Source organism: Garra rufa, chromosome 11 (assembly GCF_049309525.1).
Source record: "Garra rufa chromosome 11, GarRuf1.0, whole genome shotgun sequence".
Taxonomy (NCBI): Eukaryota; Metazoa; Chordata; class Actinopteri; order Cypriniformes; family Cyprinidae; genus Garra; species Garra rufa.
The window spans coordinates 25,722,441-25,739,554 of NC_133371.1; the positions used below are offsets into that span (position 1 = coordinate 25,722,441).

A 17,114-nucleotide genomic window follows, 5' to 3' on the forward strand; every position below is an offset into this window, starting at 1 on the left:
CACAGAAACTGCAACTTCCTCTCTGCCATTGTTGCTAAGAATACTGATATGCATTAACTGGAACTCTGTTCCCTATTGACCTGATAGTACTTCCACTAAACAAATATGACTGAACTTCCGTCAGATGATTTAACATTCCACTGACAACAGAGTGCTTGATGGTAAACTGTGACTAAGAGCTTTGTTTATGAATGCAATTACTCACATTGACATTAAACAAACTTCACTTTTTTTGCATGTAGGATAAGCTGATGGTCAGAGATGGTTCACAGCACATTTATAAACACACACACATGTACAACAGAAACCACATGGTCACAGTATCAACCAAGAACACCTCATTGACTGCATATGAGAGCTACTGTGTGGGCTAAGTGACTGTTATGATACACCAGGGATGTCAAAGATATGACATATGATACCAGTCTTTCTACAACACAGGCAGTAACAAGTACAAACTTAATTCAGTGACTAACTGATGCCTGACTGAAATGTGGCCGCTTCTGAACGCTCACAGGCATATTTGGCACACATTGTGTGTGTCAGACATGTCAAAAGTATTGGATCTGTACATTAGGCTGTACAATGCACTCTAATAGACCTGCCACATGTCTAATATGTGACCCCTGGACCACAAAACCAGTCATAAGTAGCACGGGTATATTTGTAGCAATAGCCAATAATATATTGTATGGGTCAAAATTATCTATTTTTCTTTTATGCCAAAAATCATTAGGATATTAAGTAAAGATCATGTTCCATGAAAATATTTCATAAATTTCCTACCGTAAAGATGTCAAAACGTAATATTCGATTAGTAATTTGCATTGCTAAAAACTTCATTTGGACAACTTTAACGGTGATTTTCTCAATATTTTGAATTTTTTTGCACCCTCAGATTTCAGATTTTCAAATAGTTGTATCTCGGCCAAATATTGTCCTATACTAACAAACTATATATATAAAAAGGAAAGCTTATTGATTTAGCTTTCAGATGATGTATAAATCTCAGTTTCATAAAATTGCCCCTTATGGTTTTAGTGGTCCATGGCCACATATCAATATTATTTATATATGCTAAATGTTCAAAAGATTAGGGCGAGTGAGATTTTGCTTTTTTAAAGAAATGACTATATTTTTAAATCAAATAAATGCAGCCTTTGCGAGCATGAGAGACTATTTTAAAAACATTTAAAAAAAAATGTACAGACACCAACCTTTTAAACAGTAGTTTATATACTTATATACTTGTATAATATATTAATAATATACACATTTGATAATTTTTTGTCATTTATTTCGATTTTTTTAGAGGTTTTTATTGCTTATATTACTAATATATAACTTTCAGATAACGTATGTTAAATAGCATATTGATTTTTCATAACATTACACTTGCATTGTTATCGACTAGAGCTGCCACAATTCCTCGATTCAAATACAGTACTCGATTTAAAAAATCCTCGATTGCATTTTGCACGTGACAAGTAACTGTTAAAATACTGAAAGTGCCGCATTCCACAGACCAGAATCTATGAAACGCATTTAAATCGTTTTCCAAGGCAGTATCATACAATAATAAACCCATTTAAAAATCATAATAAAGCATAATGCTATTGTGATTTCAAAAACGCTACGATTCAATTAAATATATGCGATGCAGGTTTAATATATGCGCTTTATTAACATGCGTGTAGGTTACGTACATGCATTCACAGTAAATGCTGCTCCACACAAACTGTTATTATTTGCATGTGTGAGTAGGGATGCACCGAATATTCGGCCACCGAAAATGTTCGGAAGACTTTTATCACCGAAGACTTTTATCACCGAAACAACACGGCCGAAACAGTATGTTGACGCAAACAGAAACCGCAGCCTGCCCGTGCTTGTCTGAAGCAACACATCTGCGGTGTGGACGTATATCAGTATATCCGAGAAAGACCCACGGATAGCAATTTGCAAAGCATTTAATGCCGAAATTTCAAGAGGGGGTGTGTCTGCAGTCGTGCGGGCAGCCAGTGATGAGAGCCGAGATCGAGACAGATGTAGCTTTCAGTGAGTGAAAAACAATGGCTTTACATTGGTGTTACGTCACAATATTTTAAAGATATGTCCTTTCTATATACTGTATTTTTTATAAATATTTATGTTTTAAACCATGGAGGTGAGCCAATGGATATCACACAAGCAACGTAAAAACTGCGCAATATGTTGAAAGTAAAAACTGAGTGCTTTCAGCATCTGACATGCATTCTCTCAGAGACAATAAGAGGCGATTAGACTTTATATGCTGATACTAATTTAATCCCCTAATATTTTTCTTGTGCCCTGAACATGGTGGGAAAAAAAAATTAAAAGAAACGTATTTTGTGTAAGGGCTGTTTTTTTGAAAGACTTAAATAAAGCTCTTAATTTTCATTGATGACTGCAGTTTTATTTAGGGGTTAAGAAAGTCTTAATTATAATTTCAAGTGGTCTTAAATGTGGGGACTGAAAGACAAGAATTGCGATGAAACTTCAAAAGGCTATCCATTGAATAAATATGAGCGCTACACGTTTCAAAGTCATTTGTTGCGCTGCTTTGTGTAATATTATTCTGAAAGCGCCTCCTGCTGGAAGAGAAACGCATAGAGTTGTAAATGTGAACTGATGGATCCACAAGATAATGTGTTATAAAAATGTAAGCAATTTAAACAAAGGCAGTAAAATATATGTATATGTTATTTAAGTAATATAATATTTGATTGATAATAATTGTTTAAATTAATATAACTGATTTATTCTTTGAAACTTTAATATTAATTTATGCAATTGCAATGCCTTGATTTTAGTAAGATTAGTACACAGTCATAGCCATAAATGCAATGGTACTAATAATTGCCATAATTCTTTCAGTGTTTCGGTTTTCGGCCTTGGTTTCCTCTTTTTCGGATTTCGGCCAAGAATTTTGATTTCGGTGCATCCCTAGTTCAGTGTTAAATAAATATTTTGAAATTGTATTTTTGATATTTGATTTATTTCTCTGAAAAGCAATACAAAATAGTAAAAAGCAAATTTTTACTATTTAATTATTGTAATGGTGAAAAAATTGGCAAAATAAATGGAAGAAAAATGCGAAACACCGCGTTCGGTATTCGGCCAAGCATTTCATTATTATTCGGCTTCGGCCAAGAATTTCATTTCGGTGCATCCCTATGTGTGAGGTTCTCAAACCGCTTCTCTGCATATTGTTGTGAGTTTGGGTTTATTATAACATTCATCTGGGAATGCAACATGCACCATTTCATCAGATTTGTAAAGTAAATCATTTACAAACCTATGCAAACACAGGAGAATACATCAATATCTTTCTCAATATGCTAACTGTTTATCGCAATTTCAAAATTAAAGTTTAAACCCTCACTTTGAGTTTACACATTTTGATGACCACATATTTGAGAAATCATTTCTGTTTAAAAGAAATGGCCAAATATTAAAGATTAAGTGGACATTTGACTTAATTGTTGTTTAGTCAATATTAAATCATTCAGTAAAGTGTAAAAACAATAGTGAGGCCTTTGACGCCCTCTGCCGTCATTTGTTATAATGCGTAATGTACGTTAGCTTTATTGTTTATAATACATTATGTATTTTAACAGTTTTGTTCAAATAAAACCATGATGATTACTTGCTTTTGATACTTTATTCGAACTAATTATTATTGCCTTATTGCTTTTATACATGTATTTTAAGTAATTTTAAAGGCTATTGTTCATTTATGTCAGATTACTCTATTAATCATCTGAATAATCAAACGAATACTCGATTACCAAAATAATCGTTAGTGACAGCCCTAGTATCAACAACTAAAATGCTGCCTTTGTGACAACTTAACACGCACACACCTTTGACACCAGTACTTTATTTGTTTACATCAGGAGATAACACATAATCTGAGTTTGCCTTATAAATGCTGTGTAATAAAAATATATAAAAGATACAAAATATTTCCTCACTTAACCCTAAACTGTTCCTAAATACTTTCAACCATACTGAAAAAAGAAACTACTTTTGATAACATGCTGTTACCAAAACCACAAGCATGAAGTAATGGCAACAGGGAACTTACACTTACACCAAGAACCGACAACAAACAGGTCTTTTGGGATGTGTGTGCTGATAAAGACTGAAATATCAGGGCTTGTGATAAGAGTATCTGGTGTTGTGTGAGGTGAAGCAGAGTAACTGTACACCAAAACCAAAGCTCAGATTAGTTTCGCTGCTCTTTCGCACACTCCGAAAGAGAACTGCCATGGCAACGGGGAGCTGCACGGCCCCCGCTGCAGGCATGTCAGGGAAGAACCCATGGGGCAAAAACAGCTAGCTGAGGCTTGTCTGTGCTAATGAGACCAGCAGCAGTCCCCCTCGCTATAGACACACACACAAAGACAACAGCCCATTTACTACAGAACACTAGGACAGCAGAGTGAATGAACTAGACCTGATGTATGACTCAGAAATATAATGATAGCTCTAAAACTTGAAACAAGGAAGTGCAAAGAACCCCCTGACCCCTTTATTTTATCCTTAGATAAAAGCTCTCCCTGTTGTAGAAGTTACAGGCACAAATTATTCAAGTACTGTGGGAAATGTGTGACAACAGCCAATTGTCCTAGTCAGAAGAAAAACATAATGAAACGGGAAGTGGGATTTCTGGGAAAAAAAGGCACACATTTACACACCCTCCTCATAAGGAATCAAAGTTTCACTCAATGTTTCACATTCCTCTCAGGAAGCCATTCTTTATTTTGGCAAACTGTTACAACGTTTCTAAGGAAAGACCATTGATAAAGCAAGAGGTTTAGATAAAACGGTGGTAAAATGAAAGAGACTAAGCACCAGCTAAACTTGGCTAGACTATGATAAGAAACCAACCAAAAACGAAAGATGCAAATCACCCCAGTAGAAAATGTTGCATTCACCACATTGGCAGGGTATAATAATTAGAAAACCATACGCACACATTTTTAACTGCGACTTCCTGTCATATCAGAGCACTGCTGCTTTCTTGTTAAAGTGCTAGAATGTATGCAAGCATGAGAGACACTTATAAAATACTCAATTTGTAAGATTAGTTTATTTAGTTTTTATATTTTCAGCATTTTAATTAACATTCTGTGCTTTAGCTGTTTGACTGGTAAAGCCATTTTAGAAAAAGTTGAATTTTAAAGAGACCCAAAAATGAAAATTATGTGATTAATTACTCACCCTCATATCGTTCCAAACCCATAAGACCTTTGTTCATCTTCAGAACAAATTTGAAAATATTTTTGATGAAATCCGAGAGCTTTCTGACCCTGCATAGACAACAACTTACACAACTGACAACTTACTACCTTTCTGTTCAAGACTCAGAAAGGTAGTAAAGTCTCTGGCTGGTCGATAAATCGAAAAGTAATCGAAACGAAAATTCATACATAATCTTCCCATGACAGTTATTTTGTTTTTTTTAATCATGTTAATACTTTCCCACTAAAAACATACTACGTGTGTAGTCGGTGCTATATGGACATGTATGACTGTTGAACTTGCGTCTTTTGAAGCGTCTCGCACGTAATTGTGTTAAGTTAGTACATGAAGTGCCACTCATCAATGTCAGTTATCAAAACAGTGGACTAATCAGAAGGCCATGGAGGTGGGGCAAGCACTGCAACCTTTTATTTACAGAACAAGACCATTGGCGCCCTCTGCAGTCTTTTGTTATAATACGTACGTAAATTGTACTTTAGCTTTATTGTTTATAATACATAATGTATTTTACCAGTTTTGTTTAATAAAGCCATATGATTACTTGCTTTTGATACTTTATTTGAACTAAATATTATTGCCTCATTGCTATTATATATGTAAATATTAAGTAACTTTATAGACTATTGGCTATTACTTAGGTCCGATTACTCGAATAATCGTCAGTATAAGTCGACCGATTACTCGATTACCAAAATAATCATTAGTGACAGGCCTAGTATCAACTACTGAAATTTTGCCTTTGTGAAAACTTAAAGGTCCCATATTGTACACCTTTTTGGAGGTTTATTTTAGCTGTTGATGTCCTTACGAATATATATTTGCGGTATAAGTGCCCAAAACCATTTCAATATATTTTTACAGCTCCTCTTTTAGTAGCGCTGTCAAAAACAGGTTGATTTTGGCCCATCTAATTAATATTCATGAGCCTCTCTTCTGATTGGCCTGTTGTTTTCTGAGTGACGCTTGGCCAGGACAACCAGGTAACTAGTGTCATGCATGCTGTAGCCTGCTGTGGCTTGTGATACTCAACGGGACATTTCAGAATGGTAATTAATGTTTTTTGTAAGCTACAATTGCAGTAAGCTATGTAACTATTGCTTTAGTAAAGCCTCTTTCACACTGTGCGTTGATTCTGGAAAATTGCCCGAACGTTCCGGGAACGATCCCGGGTTGGGAACCTAGTAACATTGCTGGGATCAGTCCCGCAACGAGCGCTGTGTGAACAAAAGACAGAACCAATGCCATAAAGGCTGTGTTGTCGTGATGATGCATGTTATCGTTCGACTATTCACAACGAAAAAATATGTGATAACTGACTATCCTTTGGCACTTTCAGTTTAGTGCAACGTAGGCGTCGCATTACATGTCTTTACGGGATCTTTACTGGTTGTGTATAAAGCACACACAGATTCCGGAAAATTACTTTGTGAATGAACCAAATCAAACAATTCCGGAACAAATCATGGGACACATTATCCATGTATTTACTGGAATCGCTGTGTGAAAGAGACTAAAGCTGACGTGCCACTGGTCTTTTATATTAATGTTGTTCGGAAGCCTGTGTAATGATGTAGTTTCCTGACATTCATCGACTGAACAGCGTTTTCTCGACTTGTTTTTGTGTTGTTGTTCAGCAATGGGACCCGAAGTTGTCTGGGTTTGACAAAAGGTGGGTGGGACGGTGGTTGGTGCTCAGGGTGGTGACTGAAGGCGGTGACTGAGTAGACTGGACGTCACATTTTTACGGAAGTCACAGCGCCTTGTTAAAAGACACAGCTACTTTATGCAGGCTGGCTGCATTTTACTGTGGATTGACTGTTTTGAAACTTATATGGTAGTTACATAGCCCCTAGATCTTAGTTATCATGAAAAAAGCCAGGAAATTTCGGTTTTGACAATATGGGACCTTTAACACGCACACACTTTTGACACCATTACTTTATTCTTTTACATCAGGAGATACTGCGTAATCTGGGTTCGCCTTATGAATGCTGTGTAATAAAAATAAGATGTATAAAAAACTAATCCTAAATTCTTTCAACCATAATCAAAAAAGAAACTAGTTTTGACAATGTGTATCTATTTTTATTACAAAAATTATGTAATTTTCCAATAATTCGATTAATCGTCAAAATAATCGACTGATTACTCGATTATCAAAATAATTGTGACAGCCCTAGTATCAACTACTAAAATAAATAAAATAATTATAGTAATACAATAATAATAATAATAATAATAAAAAAGTAAAAATAATTGTTTATTAATCGCAATCAAGGTAAAATGTTCAATTAATCGAGATTTTGATTTTAGGTCATATTGTCCAGCCCTAGAAAAGACATTGTTAAAATAGTCCATGTTATATCAGTGGCTCAACCTTAATGTTATAAAGCTACAAGAATACTTTTTGTGTGCAAAGAAAACAAAAATAACAACTTCATTCAACAATTTCACAAAAAGTATTCTCATAGCTTCATAACATTGCAGTTGAACCACTGATCTCACATGGAATATTTTAACAATGTCCTTACTACCTTTCTGGACCTTGAACGTGTCAGTTACGTTGCTGTCTATGCAGGCTTAGAAAGCTCTTGGATTTCATCAAAAATATCTTAATTTGTGTTCTGAAGATGAACGACGGGTTTGGAACAACATGAGGGTGAGTAATTAATGACAGAATTTTCACTTTTAGGACAACCATCTCTTTAAGTTGTTCACTATGTGAGCATTCAACACAACAGGTTTGAATTTAACAATATCTGACTCGGATAATATTCTACTTCCTTCTACAGAACCTCTGCATAAGAGGATGTGGTAATTACTTCTAAACAAACAGTGCTGCCAACATGTTTCAGGTCAGCAGAAAGGACGTTCCTCTTACCTGTTTGCCTGCACTGTGATCAGTTGAGGTTGCAGGTATGTTAATGGACTGGCTTCTCGTCACGGCCGCCCCTGTTGATGCTCTTCTAGGTTGGTTGGCGAAAGTCACCTTGCTCTTCACCTGAGCCGAAGGACTGCCATTATCCACAGCTTCAGGCTCATCCAGAAGAACCGCATCCCAGGGGTCTTTAGCAGTCCCAGACTCCTCTGTAAAAGGGCCACCAGATACAGTGGAAGCATCCTCTACCTCCACCTCCTTGCGCTTGTTGAGCGGGTCCAGGTCCAGCCACTCAAATCGGCTAATGTTGGGAGGTTCTGAAGGTTGAGGCGTAGGCTCCAAGGACTTGACGCTTGTTGATTCGGTTTCCATGCTGGAGGACCTGCCATTCTTCAAGTATTCTGAAGTGCTGGCAATCTTGTCAAACAGCTTGGCCATCTCTGGGGTGACGGCAGGCTGTGAGTAGACCAGAGCAGCAGGTGGTTGGATGGGTGCAAAGGAGAGGAAGGGGGTTGGTTGGGCTGGGAGACTAATAAAAGGAGACAAAGCTGGGCTAAAGCCATTCTGGAAAGAGCATGGAGGCTTCGGGAAGGGAGCAGAGGGAAAGATGGGAGTCTGTGCATGTGTTGGAGTGGGTGTCCAGTGGAATGAAGAAGGGTTGAACGCATGTCCTCCAGGATACGATGCGCTGAGATTGCAACCTAGCAGAGAGGAAGGTCTTGTCATTTTGTTAACCCCAAAACTGTCATCCAGAAGCAGCTTTTCCAGCTCCTCCTTGGTCAGCTTCTCTAAATCGATGTCCTCAAATTTGTCTTTTTGTTCTTTCTTCTGTGTTTCCGATTCGGAGAACACAATGAGGTCTTTCTCTTGCCGGCTAGTGGATGTTTGCGCCATTGGATTGGAAAGGGGATTAACAGAAGACGCTGTGACTGGTAGTGTGTGCCTCTTCTCACGCTTGATTTTATCCAAGGCCTCTAACTCCATACGTAAAGCCTCCTCCTTTCCCACAATCCCTTTGGGCCGGACCACCCCCGGAGAGGCTGGCCTGTCAAACTTAAACCCATTGCCACTGGATATGTGGGCCATGGTGTCAGCTTTGCCTTCCTATGTACATGAGGAGACCACTGGGCTCTGACAGGAAATTTACAACAGGTGCCTACAAGAAGAAATTGAGAAAATATTACATTTTAGAATCAGGAACTCAGAACATCAATGGTTTCAAAAGATGTACTGCATGTTCACTGCCAAATATGATGCACTGCTAGTGCTATTTTTAAAGGCAGAGGTCAATACAAGTCGCTCTGGGGGATTTTAACCATCAAACATCCTGTTCACAAAACAAATACAGTTCACATACACCTTGCAGAATCTGCAAAATGTTAAATGTTTTACCAAAATAAGAAGGATCATACAAAATGCATGTTTTGTTTTTTTTATTACTGACCTAAATAAGATATTTAAAATAAAAGACTGTTCAATTTATAAAAATGACCCTGTTCAAAAGTTTACATACACTTGATTCTTAATACTGTATTACTTAGTGATCGTTGTTCAAGAATTAGTTAAACTTCCTTCATCCTTCAGGTCCCACACATTCTTTGACTTTTCAGCATTTTTGCGTATTTGAACTCTTTCCAACAATGACTGTATGGTTTGGAGATCCATCATTTTACACTGAGGACAACTGAGGGACTGCAACTATTACATAAGGTTCAAACACTCACTGATGCTCCAGATGGAAACGCAATGCATTAAGAGCCGGAGGGTGAAAATTTTTGAACAGAATGAAGATGTGTACTTTTTTTTATTCTGCCTAAATATATATTTTTCACATTTAGTACTTCCCTTCAGAAGCTACAGAAGATACGTGCATGTTTCCCAGAAGACAAAATAAGTAAAAATAATTTACCCTGATCTTCAAATTCAAAAGGTTTTCACCACCCGACTTTTAATGCATTGTGTTTCCTTCTGAAGCATCAGTGAGCATTTGACCTCAACTGTATGAGCTCACAGTCCATTTTGCACCAACACTACCATGACATTTTATCATGAATCAACTGAATGAATCCTTTTTGTTCTTATGTTCAACATGAAAGCCCTTGTAAAACATGAAAAGATTGGTAAATGCAACCCTACACCTTACATTAGAAAAGCAGCAACTGAAACATGACAAAGGATGCACAAGTCATATATAACAATCTCATGGAAAGCCTTTCATATTATGATCCAACAATCACAAGTTTTGGATTTCTGACAAAAGAATCCTGAATATTATAGATACATGAAGTCTTTAGATTACGAAATACTTAAAATGTCAGCAGGAAAATACTGTTCATGTGAGTGGCCAGTAAGGCATGTCAAAATCAAGATTTTTTAATGGGTGAATGGCAGGCGGTTACAAGCACATACCAGACATTTACCTGTGCCTTGCAGGCCCGAGACATGCCAGCTTGCAATTGAAACGGAACCAATTAGTTGCAAACGCAAGTCAGAATTAGGTTTCAGCTCCTCATTCACAGCTTTACTGATTATGTGTTAAAACCTACAAAAATAGGGCAGGACTGATTTACGTTACTTAAGTGATGACGAAACATGGAGTAATGAAAAAACAGAGATGTGTCTCTAACAAGTCGAGACAAAGAAGAATGTGTCATTTCCAGGTGTTACGCACAATACAAATCAGAGTTAAGATAATTACGGTTTTAAGGAATAGCATTTGATGCATTAATAAAGAATTTAACTGATGTTCAGGCGGAACAGCGAAAATTTAATAATTACAAAAAAAACCTTCTGCCAGATTATTCTGCTAAACACTGATGATGTAATTACTGAGGTAAAGAGGTCAGAGGTGTGTGTTTACGGAGTATTTTACAACGGTTTTGAACACACCTCATAACCATAATCAAGGACTGGATTTAACTAACATACATTTGCAGGTATATATTCATAAACTATCTCACAACTTCAAATCAGAATTAAATCAAAATTTATAGTTTGTACTACCCATTTATTAATAAAATGAATTTCATAATCTGATTAGTTTGTATTACGCAGACGCTATACAATAACAAGCTGTTTTTGCACTGTTGCCAGTCTTCTTATCTTTAAAAAAAAAAAAACAGAAAATATCATATTTATTAAATAAATATTTAAACCCTTATTTATATAATTACCACAATCTAAAATTTCTCATACAGTAATAAAAGATTTAGGTCATACCGCATACCCCTACCACAAATATTCCAACAACAACATGCCACACACCAAGGTATGTTGGGAAATAGTCATACTATTTGATTTAGTTTTACAAAGAGCATCAATGCTGCCAAGTCTGGCTATCAATACTCTGCCGAGGCCATTATGTACAGTGAGGAATCGAGCGTGCAATCCAGAGGGGTTGGTCTCTTCTGATCATTGTTCACAGAAGAGACCAAGCATGTCTTATCAGTAAGGCATCAATTGTGCAAAAAGATAATGCTCAAATATTTAGTATGCTACATTTTGAAATCCTTGCTCAAAACCAATGAGACTTGTTGAGATCTGTTTTCTGGTGCAGAATATACAGTTGACAAAAGTCACATACACCTTGCAGAATCTGCTAAATGTTAATTATTTTATCAAAATAATAAGAGGGAGAATCATACAAAATGCATGTTTTGTTTTATTTAGTACTGACCTGAATAAGATATTTCACATAACAGACATTTACATATAGTCCACAAGAGAAAATTATAATTGAATATATAGAAATAACCCTGTTCAAAAGTTTACATACACTTAATTTTTAATACTGTGTTATTGTTACCTGAATGACCCACAGCTGTTTTTTTGTTTTTGTTTTTTTAAGTGACAGTTGTTCATGACATATTTGTCCTGAACAGTTAAACTGCCCACTGTTCTTCAAAAAAATCCTTCAGGTTCCACAGATTCTTTCGTTTTTCAGCATTTTTGTGTATTTGAACCCTTTCCAACAATGACTGTATGATTTTGAGATCCATCTTTTCACACTGAGGACAAGTGAGGGTCTTATATGCAATTACAGAAAGTTCAAATGCTTACTGATGCTTCAGAAGGAAAAAGATATGCTTTACAAGCCGGAGGGGGTGAAAACTTTTTGAATCTGAAGATCAGGGTAAATTTAACTTATTTTGTCTTCTGAGACACTTGTAAGTATCTTCTGTAGCTTCTGAAGGGCAGTACTAAATTAAAAAATATATAATATTTAGGCAAATTCTGTTCAAAAGTTTACACCCCTGGCTCTTAATGCATTATGTCTCCTTCTGAAGCATCAGTGAGTGTTTGAACCTTCTGTAATAGTTGCATATGAGTCCCTCAGTTGTTCTGAGTGTGGAAAGATGGATCTCAAAACCATACAGTCGTTGGAAAAAGTTCAAATACACAAAAATGCTGGAAAACCAAATAACTTGTGGGACCTGAAGGATTTTTCTGAAGGCAGCAGGACAAACAAGGGACTCATGAACAACTATCCCTAAACAAAAAAAAAAAACAGCTGTGGATCATTCAAGTAACAACAGTATTAAGAATCAAGTGTATGTAAGCTTCAACTAATTGAACTATTATTTTCTCTTCGACTATATGTAGACTACCGACTATATGTAAACGTCTTTTATGTGAAATGTCTCATTCAGGTCAGTACTAAATAAAAAATAACATGCATTTTATATGATCCCTCTTATTTTGGTCAAATAATTAACATTTTGCAGATTCTGCAAAATACTTCACTGTATTATTTAAGATGACTAAAACAGGTCAAATGGTTAAAACATATGAAGCACAACATCTAGCTACCATTTCTCCTTCTCTTTCTGTCAGAAGTACAAAAAAGCAGGTGGCATACTCTGTGCTCTCAGATTTATCAAATCTTTGCAGCTCAAACCTCATGGGAATGATTCTCAGCCCTCAGGGTGCATGCCTGACTGCACCGTTTTAACAGTGACAAACATCACTTATTTATGCATTCGACAGAGCCTTTCAAAGGTGTTGTCAAATCATAACAGAAGTCAGCAAAAATGTTTTTGTACTTTACAATAAAATGATTTATCAAGCTTCAGTGAAGCTGTTCAAAGTACAGAAGTCACGCTCAAGACAGAAATGAATAACTAGATAATGCAAAAGGCCCTTTAAATGTCAGCGTGTCAGTTTTAGAAACTGTTTCGACCTCAGAAATAGACACAGTTCAGTTTGAGATGTTTTTCTAAGCACTTCCAAATCATGTCCCAGGATGGTGAGAATGTCCAGAGAGATGACAGACAACACAATACATGATTTGCAATGTGTGAAAGCAGTCGTTACACATATTCCGTTTACAGTAAACACAATTACATGACAAAAACCATTGCAAGATATACAAAAAATAAGTTACACATGCATTTCCAGCTGGCATACCCCAGGCACATGATTCATGCATATAAATACAATGATGCAACGCTTCAGGAACAACACTATTACATGCCACCATTTCGGTTGAACATTTAAAGAAGCCATATGTGCTGAATCCACAAAATTACACAAGCCTATTTCAGTTATGCCTGGCAAAAGGCAAAAAAAACAAGACATAACCTGCTTCTCCAGTCAGTTACCACAATAACATTGACTCAAAGCGGCATACAAAAGAGCTTTTATTCCTATTAGAAATCTTCAGATTATAATTATTACACAGAATCAAGAGTGCTTGTTGGAAATGAGAAAAAAATGTGGAAAGCCAGTCCAAGCTAATAATGCAATGGGGTGCATCATGTTTCCTGCATAAAAACTTGTCAGCAATAAGATTTGAACTTCAAAACCAAAGTGAATGATAGAATTATTGTTAAGTCCTATTGGATAAAGAAGTTTTATAGGCTTCGTCCGGTGTTGCAAAAACTTTTAGTAAAGGTGCAGCAGAGACTAACCTGTTCTAAATTCGGAGTATATGAAATATTGTATAATTTAAGTGAGCAAAATAGAAACGCAACCCTGACTTATCTGTTAATAAACGCTAATTATACAGTTTGAAAGAAATTTCAAAACAGAACAAACGGTTATAAGGATGCAAAGCATGCAACAAAATAGAGAATCAAACAAGCCACGTTACCATAACACCATCTCTAGATTCCCAACAGATACAGATAAATATTTCTAATCAAATATCGTTGTCAACACAGTAAATACTCCGCCAGGAACAGTCCGTTACCGTTAAACATCTCGTAAAACTACGTCTTAACCCTCAAACAAAAGATCCCTCATAGAAAGTTGTTTCCGAAACTTTTACGCAATGTTTGTGCAAATGTTTCGGCATTTCGGCGCACTTCACGCGCCAACAAAAGTGAAAACACAAGCAGAAGAAAAACAAACAACACCAATACTCAGACAGCTTACTATACTTCCGGTAGGCAGACGAATTCGGCTGACGGGTAAACTTAACTGAATTGTAAAAGTTTGTACTAATAAATGACGATTCCTACCTTCAGACTCTCTGATCTTTGACGCTGGACATTTTCCTCCAGCTGGAAAATTTGGTCATGTAGTCGTAGACACAAACGTCAGTTCCTGCTGGAGAGCCGAGAGGAAAGATTACAGAGAAACAGCGGCATCTGGATGTCAGAAAATACATTACGCTGTAACTAACAAACTAAAATAGCGCATCAATGCCATCTACAGGTTCTGTATCACAACACTGTTGACACTTGCTGATATTTGCATATCAACCAAAATGTCTTCCTTTGAAAAAAATTTACATTTCTTCAGTTTGACACAATGATGCACTTCAATGACCATGGAATTGACAACAGTAAAGTATTGCTAGTTTTAATGGGAAACACAATTATTATTTTATAAAGTATTTTTTATTAGTTTTGCATAACACAATAAACGCAAACCAAACCAAAGGAAAAGAACAAAATACATAAATTAATAATAATGAAAGTGACATCAAGTGGGAAACAGTTTTAAATCCAAAACAATTTAAAAATGTCAAACTTATTTTAATGTTTAACACAATGGTAATGGTAAAAAGGCTTCGAGGCTACAACATTGTGATCAAGTATGAGTTTTGTTGTACCCTTTTACTTTTGTATATTAGGCCTATATTATTAATAAAATGTATGGTTTAATGTAACATTTTTGTTATTGTATTATTCTGTGCCTCTGGTTCATAATTTATTTATTATTTATTTATATCTTTTCTTAGGTCTATCTATATTTCTTCTATATTTCTTTTCACACACCTATTGATTTTCAGGGACATTTGTTACATTTGTGAGGGCAATTTTTATAATAATCTTATTATAATCACATTGTCTTTAATGTCAAATACTTAAATTTACCTGATTACTTTAATTTAAACTAGTGTTGTCAAACAATTAATCACAATTAATTGCATTCAAAATAAAAGTTTTTGTTTACATAATATGTGTGTGTGTGTGTGTGTGTGTGTGTGTGTGTGTGTGTGTGTGTGTGTGTGTGTGTGTGTGTGTGTGTGTGTGTGTGTGTGTGTGTGTGTGTGTGTGTGTGTGTGTGTGTGTGTGTACCTGGTATTCATCATGTTGTGGGGACCAAATGTCCCCACAAGGATAGGAATACCAGTAGATTTTGACCTTGTGGGGACATTTCTTAAGTCCCCATGAGGAAACAGGCTTATAAATCATGCATAATTAGTTTTTTTGAGGAAGTAAAAGTGTGCACAATCTCCTGTGAGGGCTAGGTTTAGGTGTAGGGTAGGTGTAGGGCGATAGAAAATACGGTTTGTACAGTATGAAAACCATTACGCCTATGGAATGTCCCCATAAAACATGTAAACCCAACATGTGTGTGTGTGTGTGTGTGTGTGTGTGTGTGTGTGTGTGTGTGTGTGTGTGTGTGTGTGTGTGTGTGTGTGTGTGTGTGTGTGTGTGTGTGTGTGTGTGTGTGTGTGTGTGTGTGTGTGTGTGTGTGTTAATATTATTTATAAAACGGTTAGTTCCATTCCTCAATTCTGATTGGTCAGCAGCTGTGTCGTATAGAGCTTGGCCAACTACGTCACTGCGCGTAGAATTATGGGTAGTTGCCGCCATGTTTTATGTAACGTCGTCAGCCGTCAGTATTACAACATGCAGTATTATACTATTAAAAAGAAAGAAAAAACAATGCACAGATCCAAGGAAAAGCTAAATCTTCCATACCGAGAAAAGCTTAATGAAGTGTCAAAGCTGAGGTATTTAGAAAAACTAAAAATAATCAACGGCTCGATCCTTACGAGCATATAGAGTGGTGGACGATCTAAATGAGTTACCGGCTTACCGCACGTAACATTCCCAGGTGGTGTTTTCCTACTTTGTAGTGTTATTTGCCGTTTTACCTACTTCATTGTTACCTGTGTTCTTGAGACTTAAAGTTTACAGCACTGTTACATCTTACACCTGTTGTGTTTGCACTATAGTAGTAGTGGAACTGAACTTTTCAATTTAGTTGATTCTTATGTTACTGTGAACTGTGCACATTTACCTCAGTGTGTTATCCACAAATAAACAAGGGATATAGAAATGTTCGTGTTTTTTTCAATTTATTGCTGCAACGTGGTATGCAATTTGCAAAACAGATAATGCATGTTTAATGCTGCGTTCCAGGCAGATTTTAAAGCCCGTAAATCACGACTTCAAACCACCAGTCACGCGTTCCAGGCAAGTCGTGCAAAACTGTCTGAGCGCATTTATTATTACTAATTTGAATGCAACGTTATATTGTCCTAAAGTCTATTTTTCCACCATGTACCACTTGCATAAACAACGCACCGTATATCAGAGCTCGGAACTGGGAGTACGTTGATCTAACGTTAGTACGCACATATAAATACACGCAATACATGAACATATTTACACAGAAAAGTTTATGTTGGATGACATTCCTTGAGAGCAACTGATTTGACAGCATTAATTTCTTAATTCATGGTTTCATAACAACGCTGGGGCAC

The 17,114-nt window shown here is 36.3% G+C and overlaps 1 protein-coding gene across 1 annotated transcript in view; it reads right to left on the reverse strand.

Annotated features, from left to right (window-relative positions):
• pik3c2a (phosphatidylinositol-4-phosphate 3-kinase, catalytic subunit type 2 alpha) overlaps positions 1-14,691 on the reverse strand; it is a 53,965-nt gene extending 39,274 nt beyond the window's left edge. Inside the window, exons 1-2 of the mRNA XM_073850313.1 lie at positions 14,632-14,691; positions 8,174-9,326 (exon numbers count right to left, since the gene is read on the reverse strand). Of these exons, the coding sequence (XP_073706414.1) occupies positions 8,174-9,256 (1,083 nt within the window). The 5' untranslated portion in view covers positions 9,257-9,326; positions 14,632-14,691. The remainder of the gene's footprint in view (positions 1-8,173; positions 9,327-14,631) is intronic.
• Between the last annotated feature and the right edge of the window lie 2,423 nt (positions 14,692-17,114).